This window comes from Astyanax mexicanus, chromosome 23, assembly GCF_023375975.1.
Source record: "Astyanax mexicanus isolate ESR-SI-001 chromosome 23, AstMex3_surface, whole genome shotgun sequence".
Lineage (NCBI taxonomy): Eukaryota > Metazoa > Chordata > Actinopteri > Characiformes > Acestrorhamphidae > Astyanax > Astyanax mexicanus.
The window spans coordinates 3,302,945-3,322,136 of NC_064430.1; the positions used below are offsets into that span (position 1 = coordinate 3,302,945).

A 19,192-nucleotide genomic window follows, 5' to 3' on the forward strand; every position below is an offset into this window, starting at 1 on the left:
AAAATACATTTAGGTTTGTGACAAAGGTGACAAAATGTGGAAAAGTTCAAGGGGTTTGAATACTTTTGCAAGCCACTGTACTGCTACACTCTTACGAGCGTGCTATACCACTGCCAGCTACATTTCCATTTCCTTTCCTCAATCCCTGATTATAGAAAATGTGTGGGATGCTATGCCAACACTTCCAACAATCCCTTCTGCATGAATCTGACTCCATTAGGAACCTCTACGACTTTCTACAAGATAAGATATCTTGCATATGTTGTTCTAAGGCATTACACCTGCATTACATACTAATTCTGTATCTGTAAAATATCTTTTCAACCATTTTTTGACAGTAAATATGTCTTCCGAAGCAATCTGACCCATATTTCCATCCACAGCTCTCCTTTATACAACGTTCCTCCTCAAGATAACCGGAAAACAGAAAACCTCAGGCTCCAAATTAGCCAAACTCGCACAGTGCTTTAATTTGTTGGCCTATGCTAACCCCGGAGTCAGAGGGTCAGCGTATGCGTTAGATGTCAATTATACCTCCTCCATACATCCTCACGCTCCACCATTCATCTTCATCCAAACTCTGACCTCCTTCCTCCCATCAGGGGGACCTCCACACCAGGCGCTTGGCTTTCGATTGCGTCAGGGTTTCTGTCTGAGGCGGTTTGTCCGGCCGACCGCTGGACCCGTCTGGTCAGAAGCAGGGCAGCTTGATATCTGGGGCTCTGGTGATGTTAAATCAAAAATAGTGCTCTTTTATAAAAGCAAGAGAGTTCTTAAATGTCATGCAAAATGTACCTATTATCTCTATATTTTTTATCTCTATTTTTGCTGTTATTCACAGTTTATATACACTCAAAAAAATAAACTCACCCTGTTGTTGATTTTAATCAAGTATTTTTAATTAAAATTACTTAACAGCTTTGTGTTAGCAAGTGAAACCTGAGTCAGTTGGACTGCTGTGATGAAAGTCAGTTAAGTTGTCTGATTTAATTAATAAGTGCATGTTTGGTGAACGCATCCCAGTGAAGTAAACTCAACAGGCTGGCTACTTTCTTCATCCGGGACATTCGTGGCTGTCTGTGGACTTCTCTTCAGCAGCAGCGCCATTTTATTTTGGAAAAGCAGAGAGTGCGGTGAGTATTAGTCATAAATATATGTATATTTAAGCTGTACTTGGTAATTTATTAAAAGCAGTTCGTGTGTATGGGGAATTTAGGTAAGAGAAACCTCACTGTGTAATAAAATATCTACCTGGCCAGTCAGCTTCATGTTAGCTAGCTAGCCAAGTTAGCATTAGCGTTTTTTTAATCACAAAATGCTTTTAAACTCAATTCACGGAATTGCGGTCGCATCATGTGGGTCTCGTAACCTCAAATAGTGTACATTTTAATTTTACGTGTATCTGGATACTCATATCTGCCAATCAATGTGTGAATTACGAGCTATGCTAGCGCTAGGGCGCTAGCGTTAGCTTGCTAGTGTTAGCTCGCTAGCGTTAGCACCCTAGCGCCAGCATAGCTCGTAAAACAAACTTTTAAACTCAATTCACGGAATTGCGGTCGCATCATGTGGGTCTCGTAACCTCATATAGTGTACATTTTATGTTTACGTGTATCTGGATACTCATATCTGCCAACCAATGTGTAAATTACGAGCTATGCTAGCGCTAGGGCGCTAGCGTTAGCTTGCTAGCGTTAGCTTGCTAGTGTTAGCTCGCTAGCGTTAGCACCCTAGCGCCAGCATAGCTCGTAAAACAAACTTTTAAACTCAATTCACGGACTTTTGATCGCATCCTAGGGGTGTTGTAACCACATATAGTGTAAAATATATTTTTATGTTTAGTTAATTATTCATATTTGTCTTCAAATGTGTGAATTATGAGCTTCGCTTGTGCTAGGGCGCTAGTATGCTAGCGCTAGCAGGCTAACGTCATTAAACGGCCAGTCTCGGAGTTGCGTTAGTAGTGTAATGTGGTTCACACGGTAAATAAGGGATATTTTGTGAAGTGTTTTTGGTTTAGCTAGATTTGGCTCATACCCACAGGGAAATACAATGTTTGAAACAAATAACTTAAGTGCACCGGTACTCATTTTTAGCTTTAAACCAAGTTCAGCTTGGCTGATTTAACATAAACTGAAGACCCGCTGAAGCCACACAATCCACTTAGTTTGGTTTAATGCCCGCGTATTCTCCAGTAAACTGGCTTTGGTAACGCAGTGTTGTGTGACTTGCACAAGCTTCCGTAGGACAGATGCTGCGCATGCTCAGAAGTTCAGTCCATGAACGAGAAACGTCTGCGAGGATCGCGAGGCAGGTGAAAAGCGGGCGAATCTTGATCCATCCGAGTAATTGTCGTAGTATATGTGCTTTTTTGTAATGTAATCTTTAAAGGTTATATGTAAGTGTGTGGTTATATTTTGAATTTTATGGCCTTGGTGTACCAAAAGCGGACACATTAATAGCTAGCAAACTTCCTTGCTTGCTGACTAGCTAGTTAGCTATATAGCCAACAAAATAGCCTGACTGACTTATTAATTAATTAATTAATTAATTAATTTGAATCGTTACTAAAGCTGCTCTGACCTGATGTCACATTATTTTAAGTTTTTCAAAAATACACATATATTTCTTAATAAAACTGTTTTATAGACAAACAGCCAACACAACTCATAAGTAGCTCCTCCTTTATTAAAATCTGTATTTACTGTATAATATAACCTGATTTTAATAAAGTACAGTCTCTAACGCTTAGCCAGATAGTTTAACCAATATTAGCAATGGTAATGACTGAGTGAATCCTGTTTAAACTCACCTCAACTGCAGTAATTTAACCCAACATGTGTGTTTAAAGTGTGCAAAAATGAATGTATCAGCAATTAAGAGCAGATCTGCATGTTCAAAATGCAAAACAGTTAGTAATCTTAAATCCATTTCTTGTTTTAGTCAGAGCTGGTAAACTTTTTTTCTCCCCTAGTTATTCCTAATTTTCTAACCACAACTTGTGTGTTATTACAGGTGTCTCTGTCAGTAAGAACAGTCCTGCAATTGTAGGCTGGGTGGTGTACCTTTTTTGGCTCTTGTGGTAAGTTTAAAGTATTGATTTAAAGTTATATCTGTTTTTTGCCCCCAACATGTGTTTAATAGTTTATAATCCAGATTGACCTCATTGACCATCCTGTGCCAGCTCCTTTAACAAGCTGCATTCAAATCACTTTACAAATGAGCACTGGAAAAAAGTAAATAATAGGAATACCAAATGTTATTTGCATGCTCTCATTCATTTTCCACTTATTTTACCAGTGTATATTTTTAAAACAATAAAAAAGTTACTATTAATATTTATTGAACACTAGGCCTTTTTTAAGATCCAAGAAGGGATATCAGCAAATTACAATACATTTAGCAGTGGCAGTGCTTCTTCAATCGTGAATGTAGTTCAGCAGTTCAATTTTAAAAGTAAATGTACCTTAGCAGCGGTAATTAAAGTAGATGTGGGTGAAATTTATACAGAGAAAAGCAGTCAGTATTTTGATAAACAAACAAAGGCTAAAACTAGACATATATTTAATATGAGCTAGTAAAATGGACTATGGGGAATGCATAAAAATAGCAACAGATATCAAATGGTAATTGTATATTCATTTTTTTATGTTTTTTTTTTTTTTCAGTACCATGAATGTGGAAGTGTAAAGACTGTGATGCAGAAGAAGCTACAAGATCTCAGTTACTGAAACACTACAGGTTAAAACATGGCCACTTTGGCCGCAGACACCCTTATCCATGCACATATTCAAATTGCCCCTGCACCTTTAAAACTTGGAATGCACTTCGAAGCCACCTGTGTAGATCACATTTTGATCAGACATCTCAAAGATCAGTAGATTGCACAACATTTAGCTGCCATCATTGTTCCTGTAATGACATTGCCTCCTTAAGAGATTATTTTGCTCACGTCAACAGCCATCTAAAAAGGCATGAAACCATCAGTTGTATATTTGATAATTTTTTTTTCAAAACAAACATTTACGGAACATATCAAACTCACAAGAACAGAAAGCACAAGAAATTTACACTGAATGATTTTAAAGAAGGTATTGTGAAGAATGGCACAACAGATTCACTTTGTAGTGCACTTTGTTTTATTAAAATTGGAAAACTGTTTTCATGTACCAAGCTCTGCCGTTGATGAACTGCTAAATGAGTTACAGTATTTGATTAGTTCAGCGTCTTTTTCTAATAACATTGTTTCTGATTTCTTCATGTTTGAGAGAGAGTGAAGTGTTGGATGTTGAAGTTGAAGACAATGCACTTGTCCCACAACAAGATAATTTCCAACAAATTATAGAAGAGAAATTGGCATTTGTTTTATTAAAATTGGAAAACTGTTTTCATGTACCAAGCTCTGCCATTGATGAACTGCTAAATGAGTTACAGTATTTGATTAGTTCAGCGTCTTTTTCTAATAACATTGTTTCTGATTTCTTCAATAATCATAACCTGCAAATTGATCAGTTACTCATCAAAGAGTTAGGCAGTGTAATCTGTTCATCTAACCCATTGTCAAAAGCTTTAGGGAAAGATGGACCATTAGCCACTTATTTTAAACGGAAGCAGTATTACAAGGATCATTTCAATATTGTTGATCCAGTTCAGTATGTCCTAGATGCAACGGCAAAAAGAAGTTTTCAGTATGTACCGTTGCTTAAGGTTTTACATCAGATAGTTAATCAAAAAGATGTGCTTAATAAGATCGTTGACAAGAAAAGACAGCAACAGGTAGTGCATGACCATCTAGATTACAGGTTTTCTGAGGATGGGCAGTATTTTAAGAACAATGATTTTCTCTCAGGGGAGGAATTGAGAATTGCTGTTTGTCTATATGTAGATGATTTCGAGCTTTGCAACCCCCTCGGTACTTCACGTAAAACGCACAAACTCTGCGCTGTCTATTGGGTTTTGGGGAATTTGATTCCTGGCAGCAATTCTACTTTGGACTCAATTTACCTGGCTCTTTTATGTAAAAGTGAGGATGTGAAGACCTATGGCTATCACAAAATATTTGAGCCACTTCTTCAAGACCTTGTTACCTTGGAGCAGCAGGGAGTTTTTGTCTCACAGTTGGGTACATTTTTGAAGGGGACGCTGCAGTGTGTGGTGTCAGACAATCTTGCAGCACATGGAATAGCTGGCTTTGTAGAAAGTTTTTCAGGCCAGTATTTTTGTAGGTTTTGCACAGCACAGCGTGCAGAAACTCAGGTCAAAGAAGTAAAATTCGGTGCATTCACCAGCAGAAACAAAGAGCTTCACCAAGTCCATGTAAATACTGCACAGACAAAAGGAAGCAGCTTTTTAGGTGTGAAAAAAGCGTGCATTTTCACAGAGAGACTTGCTCATTTCTGTGTAACATCAGGGTATCCCCCTGATGTTGTTCATGATATTTTTGAAGGCATAGTCCCAGCTGAGCTTGCTCATTGTTTTTCTCAGCTTATTTCCAAAAAGCTGTTTACACTTTCTGACCTCAATTCGAGGATTAAAAACTTTCAGTACAAGTGGGGGGACAAAAAAATCGTCCTCATTTGGTGCCACTTCATTTTGAACGCCGTAAAACAATCGGTGGCAATACACACGAAAATTGGTGCTTGATAAGGTTATTACCATTTATGATTGGCCATTTGATCCCTGAAGATGAGCCCGCTTGGAAAGTAATTCTGGACTTAAAAGATATTGTAGAGCTTGTTGTCTCCCCTGTCCATTCTGAGGAGTCAGTGGCATACTTGGAGTGTAAAATCTCAGAGCACAGACAGAGATACAAAGAAGTGTTTCCTGGTCAGGTTCTTCTGCCAAAACATCACTTCCTGGAGCATTATCCAGAGATGATCAAGCAGTTTGGCCCCATTGTGATGTTTTGGACCATGCGCTTTGAGGCCAAGCATAGTTTTTTTAAACAGGTTGTCAGACACACCAAGTGTTTCAAAAACATTGCACTGTCCTTGGCGAATAAGCACCAGTTTATGATTGGCTATCACATGCACACAACCAGTTTTGAGAGATCAGCTTTTGATGTGACTCACGTTTCAACAATTCCAGTAGATGTCATGAAAGAGGACATTGCACATCACCTAAGACAGAAATACCCTGGTCTCTCAACAGTAACGCTAGCTCAGAGGGTCTCTAGCAGTGGCATGGAATATAGAAATGGAATGATCATTGTGCATGGATCAGTAGGTGGACTGCCTGACTTTGCAGAAATTCTTCAAATGTGTGTATTTGTAGACACATTGATTTTCATTTGTAAAAAACTATGTTCATGGTACAGGGAGCACTACAGAGCATTTGAAATGCAGTCATCTTCAGCAAGAGAAATTGTGTTGGTTGAGTTAAGTGAACTGACGGACAGCTACCCTTTGGTTGACTACAAGTGTGGAATCCACCGAATGGTCTCCCTTTAAAAGATACATACACACATCTGGTAATAAATCTTAATATTTATTTCACCATAAGTTTTTATTTATTTATTTTTTTTTTTTATTAAGATCCAATTTAAATAATAAAAAAGGTAAAGAATGATAATTTTTTATGGTTTGGGGAATAATTATTTTTTTTAAATGTATATCTATGGTATATGTACTAATAATCAAATACTGTCTACTGTTTTATAATTTTCCTTTCTTACAGATTAACCTGTTGACCAGTATGTCTGCTTCAGCTGTGCTTCGCATCATCCTAGGGCAAGATGACTCCACTAAATTAACCCTGCCCTTTGGAATACCAGACTCTGTTGAGGAACTTAAAAGTGAGATAAAGAGACAATGTGATGTGTCAGGAGACTTTAGGATGCAGTACAAGGACATTGATTTTGATGAGTTTTTAAACTTGACCTCCACTTCAGACATTCAAAACAAGGCAACACTCAAAGTGATCTACGTCCCAGGTGCCTCATCTACAAGCAGCCCTTGCCTTTCACCACAGACACCCACCCAGGATGAGAACAGATCCATGCCGTCAGACACAGACATTCTCTCATCTTCATCATCATTGTCATCGTCTTCGTCGTCACCATCCCTGCGATGTTCACCATGGCCAGATGCCTTTCCTGTGCCAGTGTTTGTCTATGATGTTGAGATCCAGCTCCAGCGGGCAAATAGTGACTTTGAAAGTAATGGTACCCTCTTCAGTCCTAGTCCAAAAATGAAGTCTGACATTCTTGAATGCTTGGCATCACAAATAATCAAATATAAAGCATATCCCTCAAATGCTGAATTTGATGCAGTAGCTGAAGCACTGGTGAAGAAGCACCCATGTTTAAGGGAGCAAGGATCTGTTACTGGCTTCTCTGGGTGGAAGATTAGTCTAAAATATAAGATGGCGAATTTTCGCACTAAGCTGCGAAACATTGGATGTTCAGAACTGAATGTCAATTCCCTTAAGCGTAAACAGAGTGGTCAGCACACATCTCCAAATCAAGTGAAGAAACCTAGAAGAGCAGAGGTGAACTACTGTCCAGACTTTCCTGTCGGCCATACCAAAGAGAGCCTAGAGCAAGAAAGGCTGTCACTGTTGTCCGAGGTGACGAAGAAAAACAATGAACAGGTGGTTAAGGTGAAAATGGAAAAGACATTCGCTTACAGACGGCATGAGGTGATTGAAGACAAGCCGTTCATTGCAAATTTCAAGGAACGGTGGCCAGCTCTCTTCTCTGAGCGAGAGGCAAGTTCTTAAATGTTGTGTTGATAATAATGTAAGGTTTTTGGGGTTAAATGGATAAACAAATGTTCATTTGAACATGACAATAAATAAAATAATTTTCAAATTATTCTAATACAAGTTCAGGTATTGCTATATGTATTGCTGTTTGATAAAGTGCAGCATTGTGGTAAATGTGTTCAAAGTCTGGCCACTTGTGGTCATTGGGATTGGTTCAGAAAATCATACCAGGAAATGACTTTAATTTCCATGAAAATTGAACATTTATGGAGAAGTTATCTTTATTTCAACGATGATCACACTTATGTACAACTGTAGCAATGTTTTATCTAAAACGCATCAAGAAGTAAAAAATAATATTTAATTAGTTAAGTTATTGTATGTTTTTATTGTTCAATATTTTGTTGGACATATTTTGGATTCATTCAAAACTTGTCTTTTTGCTTTCAATATTAAATGTTTTGTAGGTTGAAGCAGAGTTTGCACGCATCACCACTGTCCCACTGAGATCTAAGTTCATGCAGCAACTTGATTACCACTCTTCCCAGCTGATGAAAGTTTTGCCACGGAAAGGAGGAGTAGCTGGACAAAAAATCAAAAATATCTTTGCTGACGTGGACAAGGTATGTGTGTTTCTTACAAATGTATTATCAAAAACAAAGTAAGGTATTTATGCATGGAACTGAATATCGAAGTTATCTGGTTTATGGAGAATGTTTTATTCACACAGCTCTTCACACAATATTCATTAAAACTGATGCTTATTTTTATATACTATCATCTTGACAAAATAATAAAACCAAAACTGTTAAAGGTGCACTGTGTAGGATTTTCTTGATTATTCATGATTTTTAAAGAAGTAAATTTGCAACTTCACAGTCACTGTTCCACTCTATTGAGGTGCAACATTCAGAATAATATTCCTCTCATGTCTGATCTGGGCTCCACTGTGCTAAAACAAGGCTATGTAAGTTCTGAGAGCAGCCCACCCCAATATTTACATAGCCTTGTTTTAACACAGTGGAGCCCAGATCAGACATAAGAGGAATATTGTTCTGCATATTACACCTCAATGGAGTGGAACAGTGATTTTGAAGTTGTAAATTTACTTCTTTAAAAATGATGAATAATCAAGAAAATCCTACACAGTGCACCTTTTAAATAAAGTGCTTTTACACTGTTTATGCTTGTCTGCCTTCACACACACATGAACATTCTATTCTTAATTCATAGATGTAATATAATATAGACCTTTGCAGCTGTAATAGCTTCAACGTTCACTTCATAGAACATGTCTCCTCCTATAAGGTCCTGTGTCTGAGTTGCTTCTGTTCCCAATCGGTTTCACTTATAATACCACTGACAGTTGACTGCATCCTTAGTAATGAAGAAATTTCACGACTGGACTTGTTGCACAGGTTGCAATCTTTCACTGTGCTGGAATTCACTGATCTCCTGAGAGTGACTCATTCTTTTACTAATGTTAGTAGAACAGTCTGCATGCCTAGGTGATTATAGGTTTTATACACCTGTAGTGGACATGTAGGTGATATACCTGAATTAAATTACGTGGATGGGTGAGTCATTACATTTAGCAATATTGAATCTTCTTGTCCTAATTAAATGTTAAGATTATTTTGTATTAAAATCATGTTAAGATCATTTTAGTTGCCTTTATTGTTGTCAGATTACTTAAACATCACTAGCCAAATTTTGGGTATAGCGCAATCGGAGGAGTACAATAGGTAATATATTAATGACCTTAATTGATTTGACCTTTATTTTGATTAAGGTCATTGTTGCTTATTGTAATATATGCAGATATGATGCAATCAGAAATCATGAAGTAACAATTTAGTAGCCTAAACTGTTTGCTTGTGCAGTGATCAGGTGTTAACCGCTGTACAGTATAATAGAATACCTTGCACGTTTCTCTTGCGTTTTTGCTGCAGAATGATGCCATTGAAACAAGAAGAGCATGTGTACTGAAGGCACTAATTGTCTACCTGAATGAAGACCCCGAAAACCTCATTAGGGAGTATCTTGTAAGGATTTTTTCTTCTGCTTTCCACAAAATTCACAGATTCACTAGTTTTATATTTTAGACTTTGTATTTACATGCAGTGTTTTAAGTAAAGTAGTTAATTATTGATTTTTATCCATATGCAAATTTAACCCTCACGTCCTTCCCTCAACAAAGACAGAAATATTTGTCACAACTGCATAGTGAAATTCCTTTTTACTAACCTAATTAGCAGCAGTGCTAAAGCAGTTTCATTTCTCAAATTGATGATTGGAAAAAATTGATTGGAATTGGTTGTGTGTGTGTGTGGGGCTATGTCATTTGGCTGATGGTGTATTTTTTTCTGTCTTTCAGGATGTTGAGGACAAGCAGGAGATGGAGCAGACAGTTCTGGGAGTCTTTGCTGTAAAGAAGGAGGGGGCAGAACCCACTGATGACCTGGAAGATGTCGGTATAGTCATCGAAGGAGTGGAAGTACTTCGCACCCTTGGTAACATTGCAAATGCAGTTGCCATTTTATTTGGCCTCATGTACTCACTGGATTTGAGCTACCCAACCAATCTTAAGTACACATTTGAGGTTCTGCAGAAAGTTGTTATGGAACTGGATGACAAACAACTGTCAAGAAAGGCTCAAGTGTTAAAAAACAAACTGTTTGAAGGGAAAGTGTAGACTTTGAAAGTGAGTGCCACTTCAGAGTATTCCAAAGAGGACAACTTTGACCTGAGGTATTTGAAATCCAGGACAATTTGAATGTTAGTGTTCTGGTTTTGTTTGAAGTTCTAATGTTTGATGTTTTAACGTTTTAAAAATGTTCACAAAAGGGAGTAAGGAGGGATATTAAAAGCCAGAACAGGAAAACGCCATGCATCAAAGGGTATTAAGAAATTTCTTAAAAGGAACCCTGCCTGGTAGCACTTATGGTAGCTATGGTGTTGTTAAAAAAAAAAAAAACGAACAATAAATTATTAGTTTGAGAAGTGCTTTTATTCTACTTATTTGACATATGGGTGCCGCCATTATTTTGCACCATATTAGGCTTACAAGTGATACCAGCTGGGGTTCACTTTAAATTTTCTTAATTGTTTGATACAAGGTTTCCGTTACCCTTATATTAATGCTACAACATTAATCATCCTTGTTTCTATTCACATTGTCTATCTGAACAGCTCCACTGACCATACAGTAGCACTTTAGTCTTATAGTCCTTTCTCTCTGGCTTTGTGTGCACACTGGATTTGAGCAACCCAACTAAAATTAAGGAACACACTGCTCCACCATGATCCATTTGACACCATCACAATCATGCCAGTGTCACTGCAGTGCTCAGAAAGACCCACCACGCAAATAGCTGCTCTATGGAGGATAAATGTTTAACTAATTTGAATATTCAGATATTGGAATATGAGTAAAAAAAATTAAGTTTAAATTTATAAAGAAATCCACTGTTTTTAAATAGTCAATATACTAACTAATTCACATGATTTAAGTAAGCACTGAGTAATAGAGGGGAAAAAAGATTGAGGTCCATTTATATTTTAAAATAAATATATTATTCAATATATAATTGTGACAGGCAAGAGGATAAAATAGGCATACTAAATGCAGTCTGTAATTATAAAACTAAACTGTGTCTAATAGGATCAGTGGAGCTAAAAAAGTGAGGGGAAAAGTGAACAGAAGTCACTGTTACCATGTTTTACGTGTATTGGTTTACGCATGGTGTTTTGATAATGATCTGGCTAATGTGTTGCACTTATGGAATTGATAAGCAAAGGAAATTTTATTTTATTTACTTATTTATTTTATGCCTTATTATATTGGGTCAATGTAATAGAAGATGTGCTTTTAAAAATTATTTGATCATAATTAGAAACTGCTGGCATTGAAAAGAGATGTTTTAATATAAAGTTCTTATTAAGTCAGATGTTTTTCAAGTCTCAAAAGTAAACAGGAAAGTTCAATTCAGGCAATTTTATATTCTCTATTGGAAGATGTGTTTTTTTTTATATGAAGAAATAAAATGATCTAATGCAGGGTTTCTTAACCAGGGTCAGGTTTTGACATACTTCTTGGGGTTCTCAAATGTAAAGCTAATTAAGCGTGTTTCTTTAGGCTAACTGTGTATCGCGTTGGATCCAGATTACAAAGACCTGATTTAATGTTTGTTTAAATGCAGTTCAGAAGGATGAAATTGTAACTCAGAAGCAGTTGTGTTTTATCTAATGTGTGGCTAATGAGTTAAAAGGGATTTAGATTTCAGAAATGTAAGATGTTCAAAAGATTTGTAACAGTTCAGCTAAAGGTTGTGTGTAAGTAAAGGTAAATTGGGATCCCATGTACTTTTTGTTGTGTGCACATTGCAAAACAACCTTGTAAAAGGACAAATAATACCAATTAAATGTTGCAAATGACCATAAAGGACTCCTTTTTTTTTGCAATGTATGCAGTTGACCATGGTTTGTCTGTGTGCTAAATAATTATTTCACAGAAACAAAGTGATTTGTGATTTGAATTTACATTTTGGAAAATGCTGACTGTCAGATTTTGTTATTCAGCTTAAAATAACTGCAGTTGTAACAGTTAGTTATGTACTAGTTTTGTAAACTAGTTAAATACTTTTTAGAAAGACATATATTACTATTGAGAAAGACCTACCTAACTATACTTTGTAGTTTCAACTTAACTGACTTAAGTTTTGGTAAACCAGCAGTTATGTTACATTTACATAAGTGACTTAGTTCAGTATAATGAAATACCTTTCTGTTGTCATTAATCAACACAGTTAATTAAAACAAAAGAAAGAGCATTTTGTTGAGTTTATGTTGGTCGATTTAGTTATCTTTACACAAACCTATTAATTTAATCCAAGCTAACTTTGACACCAATATATTGGTTGTAAATAATCTAGTCATGTTGGTTTTACCTAATACAGTCATGTTGAATTTACATAATACAGTTATGTTGTGTTTACATAATACAGCCATGTTGGTATTACAAAAAATAGTCACTTGAATCCTAAATAAATGATTTAATTATATCAAACACAACTCAGTTTAGTGGAAATTGTTGACATAACTGGATTAAGTAAATCCAACGAATTATTTTTTTGAGTGTAGTCTAAATCCTTTTATCTTCCCAATAAAGTGTTAAACAATATAGATATTCATGATAAATTGACTAAATTTCATTTTTTTTCACATTTCGGCATTAGCTGAAACTGGCATTTGTGTTTTACATTGTCTTAAACATTTTGGACCAATGAATGACCACATATTACTTAAAGATCCAGTTTATATGTAGCCTACCTATTGTAAGAGAGTCCATAAATGTCATGCAAAATGTACCTTTTATCTCTATATGCTCTATTTTGCTGTTTTTCACTGTTTATATATAGTCTGAATCCTGTATATCTTCCCAATAAAGTGTTAAACAATATAGAGATTTATGATGAATGAACGAAATGTCCTCTTTTTTCATGATAAATTGACTAAATTTCCTTTTTTTTTTTGCATTTCGACATTATCTGAATCTGGCATTTGTGTTTTACATTGTCTTAAACATTTTGGACCAATAAATGGCCTGAAAGAAATGCTCCAGATTTGCAAACACTAATAAATCCAGTGTATATGTAGCCTACCTATTGTAAGAGATTGCATAAATGTCATGCAAAATGTACCTTTTATCTCTATATTCCATATTTTTGCTGTTTTTCACTTTTTATATAGTCTAAATCTTGTATGTCTTCCTAATATTATGTCAAATAGTATAGATATTAATAATAAATGGACGAAATGTCCTCTTTTTTCACTTTTTGACATTATCTGAATCTGGCATTAGTGTTTTACATTGTCTCAGAATTTTGGACCAATAAATGGACCAAAAGAAATGCTACAGATTGACTTGGAATAAAATGTTTGTCAACACTTATTATTAAAAAAAATCATGTTTATATGTAGCCTATCTTTTGTAAGAGAGTCTATAAATGTCATGCTAAATGTACCTTTTATCTCTATGTACCTACATTCTCTATTTTTGCAGTTTTTCTCGTGCTGTGGGTCTTGTACTTCTTACTAATATTGTGTCTTATAATATAGAGATTTATGATAAATGGACCACATTTCCTTTTTTCTTCTCTTTTTGATGTTATTTGAATTTGCCATTTGAGTTTTACATTGTGTCAAAAAAAGCTTCGGATTGACATGGAATCAAATATTTGGCTTTTTTTTATTATTATAACACATTATAGTGTTATAACACTTTCATTAGCTAGTAATAAGAGCATTATAAAGAAATACAGGAGTTTACGATTATGCTTACAATACGTTACTACCAAGTTATAATAAGTTATAAACTTAGGCTTCATAGAGAGTGTTAAATAGTGTTTTTTTTTTGGTTTGTTTGTTTGGGGAGACATTAATCCTTCTTTACTTTCAATGGAAGTCTGAATATAGAGTGTAAAACGAGTTTATTTTAGGTCATTTTTTAAGAATTTCTGTTACAGTGTAAAGAACAATTTACACTTTGCATTTTCATTGGACGATATGTGCACCCATAGGTTACTATGTTAAATAAAATACTGTATATTATCTCCATCACATACACATACATATATGTGTCCTTATATCTCTAAATATGGCTGAAGTTATTTACCCTCTATCAAAATTTTATGAATTTTATTAATTTTATGAATGCACCAATGGACCAATCCACTCATAATGATCCACCAGAATTACCCAACACCCAAATAATAATAGTAATAACTGAATCACAGGATAATAGGAGGATAATTATAAATTATGCAACAGAAACAGATACAGGAATAAAGTCTATAATTATTATACAACTACGAATTGTCCTAAATGATCAGTTGATCTGGTAAAATAAATAAATAAATAAATAAATAAATGGAGGTAGTCATAATGTTATGTGATCTTGATCTGTGTATATATCTAAGGACATCGCTCCTCCACCAAATTGGAACAACAATGGCCGCCAGCTTTCTAATATTAGCTCACACCTTTAGAGCAGAACCTACAGAACCTATAGAACAGAAGTGTTAAAAATGCTAATGAAAGGTCTGGGGAAAAAAAAAGAAATTAACCCAAGTAAAGGCCATCAAAGAAAAAGGTAACATATTGCGATGGTGGGCTGCTACCCCATCTGGCAAAATGGCTATTGTGCCTCATTGTCTAAAAATAGGATGAAGACAAATTGTTATCATTTGCGAAAGCCCATGACAATAATGATGAATGAGCATTTTTCCTTTTTGGTTTGCCCTCTCCGAAGTCATTGCTTAAGGCTCTTTCCCTCTCTCTCTCTCTCTCTCTCTCTTTCTCTCCTTTTCTCTCTCTCTCTCCTGCTTTCTCTCCCTCGCTGTGCGATCAACAATGTTAAAGTGCTGAACTGGCCTCATCTGCATGGGCCGGGCCCTTTGCAAATGGCCCGGTGTGTTAGCCGAGCCCCTCTCTGTAATCTGGCTGACAGAAGCGCCTGATCTGGTGATTGATTAGCAATTTAAAGTGACAGAGAGGACCCCCTTCTCCCACAACGGAGCCAAACTTTCCCATGACTAATGTCCCCGCTGACAGGAAAAGATAAGGGACATCCTTCACCCCGCTCGCAGCCTGTTTTTGATAAATAACACTGCTGATGGAGTGCTTTAAGGTCATTATTGTGTGAATAATACAATATCAGGCCTTTCATCCTCCCGAGCTGCACGCCTTCCAGCCCGGATGCAAGGCCACTCACCTGCTTTCAGACAACAAGAGCAGATATGTTTGTTCGCTGCATGTTGCCCGAACGCATTAAAGCGTAAAAAAAGTGAAGATCACCTGATCTGAGCATGTGGTCTTCATTGGTCTTCAACATCAGTGCTGTTTATTTATATATAGCATGAAGAAGTGCCCTGAATATTGACAGATTGAAACATGCCGAATTGAGCCAATTCTCATATTATACTCGGCAACCGGGGTGTTGGCGCGTTGGCACATGTGGATTAGGCCAATTCCCATATTATACTCAGCAACCATAGGGTTGATACGTGTAGCTATGGCCAATTTCTATATTATGTTGACAAAAGTGGATTGACCCAGTTGCTGTATGATACTCAGCAACCGTGGTTTAGGCCAATTCCCATTTTATACTCTGCAACTGGAGTGTTAATAAATAATTTAGCTCAGCAACCGTGGTGTTGATACATGTATCTCAGGCCGATTTTCATATTATACTCAGCAACCAGGGTGTTGACACATGTGGCTCAGGCCAATTCCTATATGTTACTCAGCAACCGTTGTGTTGGCACATGCAGTTTAGGCCAATTCCTATATTATACTCAGCAACTGAAGTGTTGATAAATGTAGCTCAGGCTAATTCCTATAATGCGCTTGCCAACTATGGTGTTGGCAAATATGGTTTAGGACAATTCCTATATTACACTCAGCAACCGTGGTGTTAACACATGAAGCTCAGGCCGATTTCCATATTATACTCAGCAATTAGGATGTTGACAAAAGTGGATTGAGCCAATTCCCGTATTATACTCAGCAACCAAGGTGTTGGCATGAATAGTTTTGGCCAATTCCTCTATTATACGCAGCAACCGTGGTGTTGGCACACGCACATGTCAACACAGGCTGATTTCCATATTATACTCAGCAACTGGGTGTTGGCATGAATGGTTTAGGCCAATTCCTATACTATACTCAGCAACCATGGTGCTGGCACGACTGTTTAGGCCAATTCCTATATTATATGCAGCAACTGTGGTGTTGACATATGTAGCTCAGGCCATTTTCCATATTATACTCAGTAACTAAGATGTTGACAAAAGTGGATTTGTGAGATTGCTATACTCGGCAACCGTGATGTTGGAACACATGGTTTATGCCAATTGCCACTTTATACTCAGCAGCCGGGGTGTTGGCACATGCAGCTCTGGCCAATTCGCGCATTACACTTGGCAGCCAGGGTGTTAACCTCTTAATTAACTTTGGGTTGCGAGAGACTGGAAGACAGAATACATCCTGGACAGGCTGCCAATCTATTAAATTCAGCAACCAGGGAATTGACAAAAAGGTAAAAAATTAAATCTATCAATTTATCTTAAACTAGTATTAGATATCACATTAGTGCACCACCATCTAAGTAAAATTAAAACAAACACCTTGTTGAACTTGTCTGCTTTCTTTCTGCATCAAGACTCTGACCCTTTGTTCTTTAGAGCGTCTTTAATGATAAGTCAAATTATTAACATCATAAACAAGCAGAGTAGAAGGAAATTCTGCCGATTGGTGAATTTAAGCATCGGCAGTGCTCCCCTAAACTCACGCTAACCTGATCTGGCTTCTTAATCATCTTCCCATGAGAACGTGTGAAGCAACCTGAAGGCCTTCAATTTGTTCAGGCACGTATCTTCCTTCTCTCTATGTTCAATTATGAGAAAACAAGCAGGCCCTCGAATTAGCCCCGTGTTTTCACAGATGGAAATCATAGCGCGGCCGACAGTCAGCGGAGATCCGCTGCGTGTTAGTGTACAGCCGACGCAAGTGACCCGGCGAAATTGGCCAATAAATTCAGAAATGCAATCGGGCGCTGTCACGTTTTGTGCTGACCATCAGCCTGAAGAGCTAATTTGCTGCACTAATTCTGGCCTGATTGTCATAATGGAGATCAGACACTGCACGCTTGGAGCTTGATGAGCTCTGTTACAGAATACTCAAAAAATACAGAAAATCAGGACTAGACCACTGTAAGAAAAAAAAAAAATCATTCTACTTGGTCCTATTTTTTGTGGTGTTCCATCAGTTAAAACCTCAATCAAATACCTGTGGTTGTAAGGTAACAAAATGTGAAAAAATAAAATCAAGGGGTATGGATACTTTTGCAAGCCGTTGTATGCTTATACGCTTATTCTTAGCTTTCTAGTGTTTGCAGCATAGGGTCAGTCTAGGTTAATTGGTTCAGCTGTAATGTATACTTGCCCTTTAATTGGCCAATTGGACTCCTAAGGTCCTATATTAATGACCTTGATTTAGGACGTGTCAGCATGTCTTTGCTATCATAACGACAGGAAAAGTAGACCTCGTGCAGCTTGAAAAGAGCAAAAGGCATGAACTAATTCTCTTAATTAATCATGGGTGTGTTTTGGATGTAGAGTGCAATAAACCAATCAGCGTGTCCCTTGCCACTTTCTTTAGGAGCCAGGTGCGCTCTGACTTTGGCGTATTGCTAGTTTAATGGTGCAGCTACCTGAACTTACCAAAATCAGGACTAGACAAGAAAAACTTTTCATTCTACGTTGTACGCTTCACTATTATGTGGTACTTTGTGTTGTTCTATCACTTAAAATCTCAATAAAATGCATGTGTTTGTAAGTGTGTCGTTGTAAGGTGACAAAATGTGAAAAAAACGTTCAAGGGGTACGAATACTTTTGCAAGCCACTGTATGCTTATATGCTCTTCTCTCTTTCCTTAATAGTGTTGGCATAGGTAGTATAGGAACATTCCTAGTATAGTGGTTCAGATACAGAATATTGTATATTGGCCCTTTAAACCATGCAATCGGAATCATTAAAAAAAAAACATAGTGCATCCAACAAATAGCATAGTTAAGACATTAAGCATGAATTAATCATGGGTGTGTTTTGGATGTAAAGAGCAAAAAAACAATCAGCGTGTCCCTTGCCATTCCCTTTAGGAGCCAGGTGCGCTGTGACTTTGGCGTATTGCTATTTTAACGGCACAGCTGCCTGAACATGTTTAGCACTAAGAATACTCTGTTTTTTCTAGAAACGAAAAAGCAAAAATGTTGTCCTTGAATACTTTTGCAAGCCACTGCATGCTTATATGCTTATTCTTTCCTTTCTAGTGTTTGCATAGGTAGCATAGCATTGGTAGCATTGTAAAGTATATTGTTCCTTTACACCATGCAGTCAGAATCATTTAAAAAAAAAACATAGTGCATCCAACAAAAAGGCTTAGTTTGGACATTAAGTAAGCACTACTATAAGCAGTATAACTGCATGGTTTCCCAGATATTTAGTCCCTCTCTGGCAGAGGGAAAGGGAGAGAGAGAGAGAGAGAGAGAGTAAAAGAGAGAGAGTAAAAGAGAGAGAGAGGAGAGAAGGGTTCAGAGCTAGTTCAGCTGCAGCACTTGACAAATTATTTGTGGAATTGTTGCATTCACAGTCACTTAAATAGGAATCTGTCAGAGGCTGGCTGCTCCAGAGCGTGGAACAGAGCAGCTTGCACATTGTCCCTCCGCTCGCTCTCTCCCCGCCGCCTATGATGGATTGAGCCTAATGCAAATTTACAACCATTTTATATGTCGATGCCTCCTCTGCCCAGGCAAGAACATAGCTCAACATCACGCTTCAAGATGTCCGCCTCGGAACACCCTGCATCATCGGCCTCCTCTCAATCTCGCCTTTCACAAATCTCAGCAGAATAAAGATGAATACCCGG

General features: G+C 37.1%; 1 protein-coding gene across 3 annotated transcripts; it reads left to right on the top strand.

The window, feature by feature from the left end:
- Nucleotides 1–891: 891 nt before the first annotated feature.
- LOC111191034 (sterile alpha motif domain-containing protein 3) lies at nt 892–12,139 on the top strand. 3 transcript variants are annotated; one of them, XM_049470980.1, is made up of 8 exons: nt 892–1,133; nt 3,016–3,082; nt 3,669–3,741; nt 6,317–6,469; nt 6,676–7,707; nt 8,172–8,327; nt 9,657–9,749; nt 10,082–12,139. In XM_049470980.1, exons 5-8 carry the CDS (start codon nt 6,694–6,696, stop codon nt 10,397–10,399), a joined length of 1,581 nt encoding a protein of 526 aa, XP_049326937.1. In that variant the 5' UTR covers nt 892–1,133; nt 3,016–3,082; nt 3,669–3,741; nt 6,317–6,469; nt 6,676–6,693; the 3' UTR covers nt 10,400–12,139. The 3 variants fall into 3 exon arrangements, with proteins under 3 accessions (XP_049326937.1, XP_022520701.2, XP_049326938.1); XM_022664980.2 differs by lacking the exon at nt 892–1,133 and adding an exon at nt 2,327–2,345; XM_049470981.1 differs by lacking the exons at nt 892–1,133; nt 6,317–6,469 and having other exon boundaries at nt 2,583–3,082.
- The last annotated feature ends 7,053 nt before the right edge of the window (nt 12,140–19,192 follow it).

Excerpts from the sequence above, each read along its gene's own strand:
- LOC111191034 (XM_049470980.1), top strand. The coding sequence starts at position 6,694 with ATGTCTGCTTCAGCTGTGCTTCGCATCATCCTAGGGCAAGATGACTCC. Across the intron at positions 7,708-8,171 it reads CTCTCTTCTCTGAGCGAGAG|GTTGAAGCAGAGTTTGCACG; the intron begins GCAAGTTCTTAA and ends AATGTTTTGTAG. Across the intron at positions 9,750-10,081 it reads ACCTCATTAGGGAGTATCTT|GATGTTGAGGACAAGCAGGA; the intron begins GTAAGGATTTTT and ends TCTGTCTTTCAG.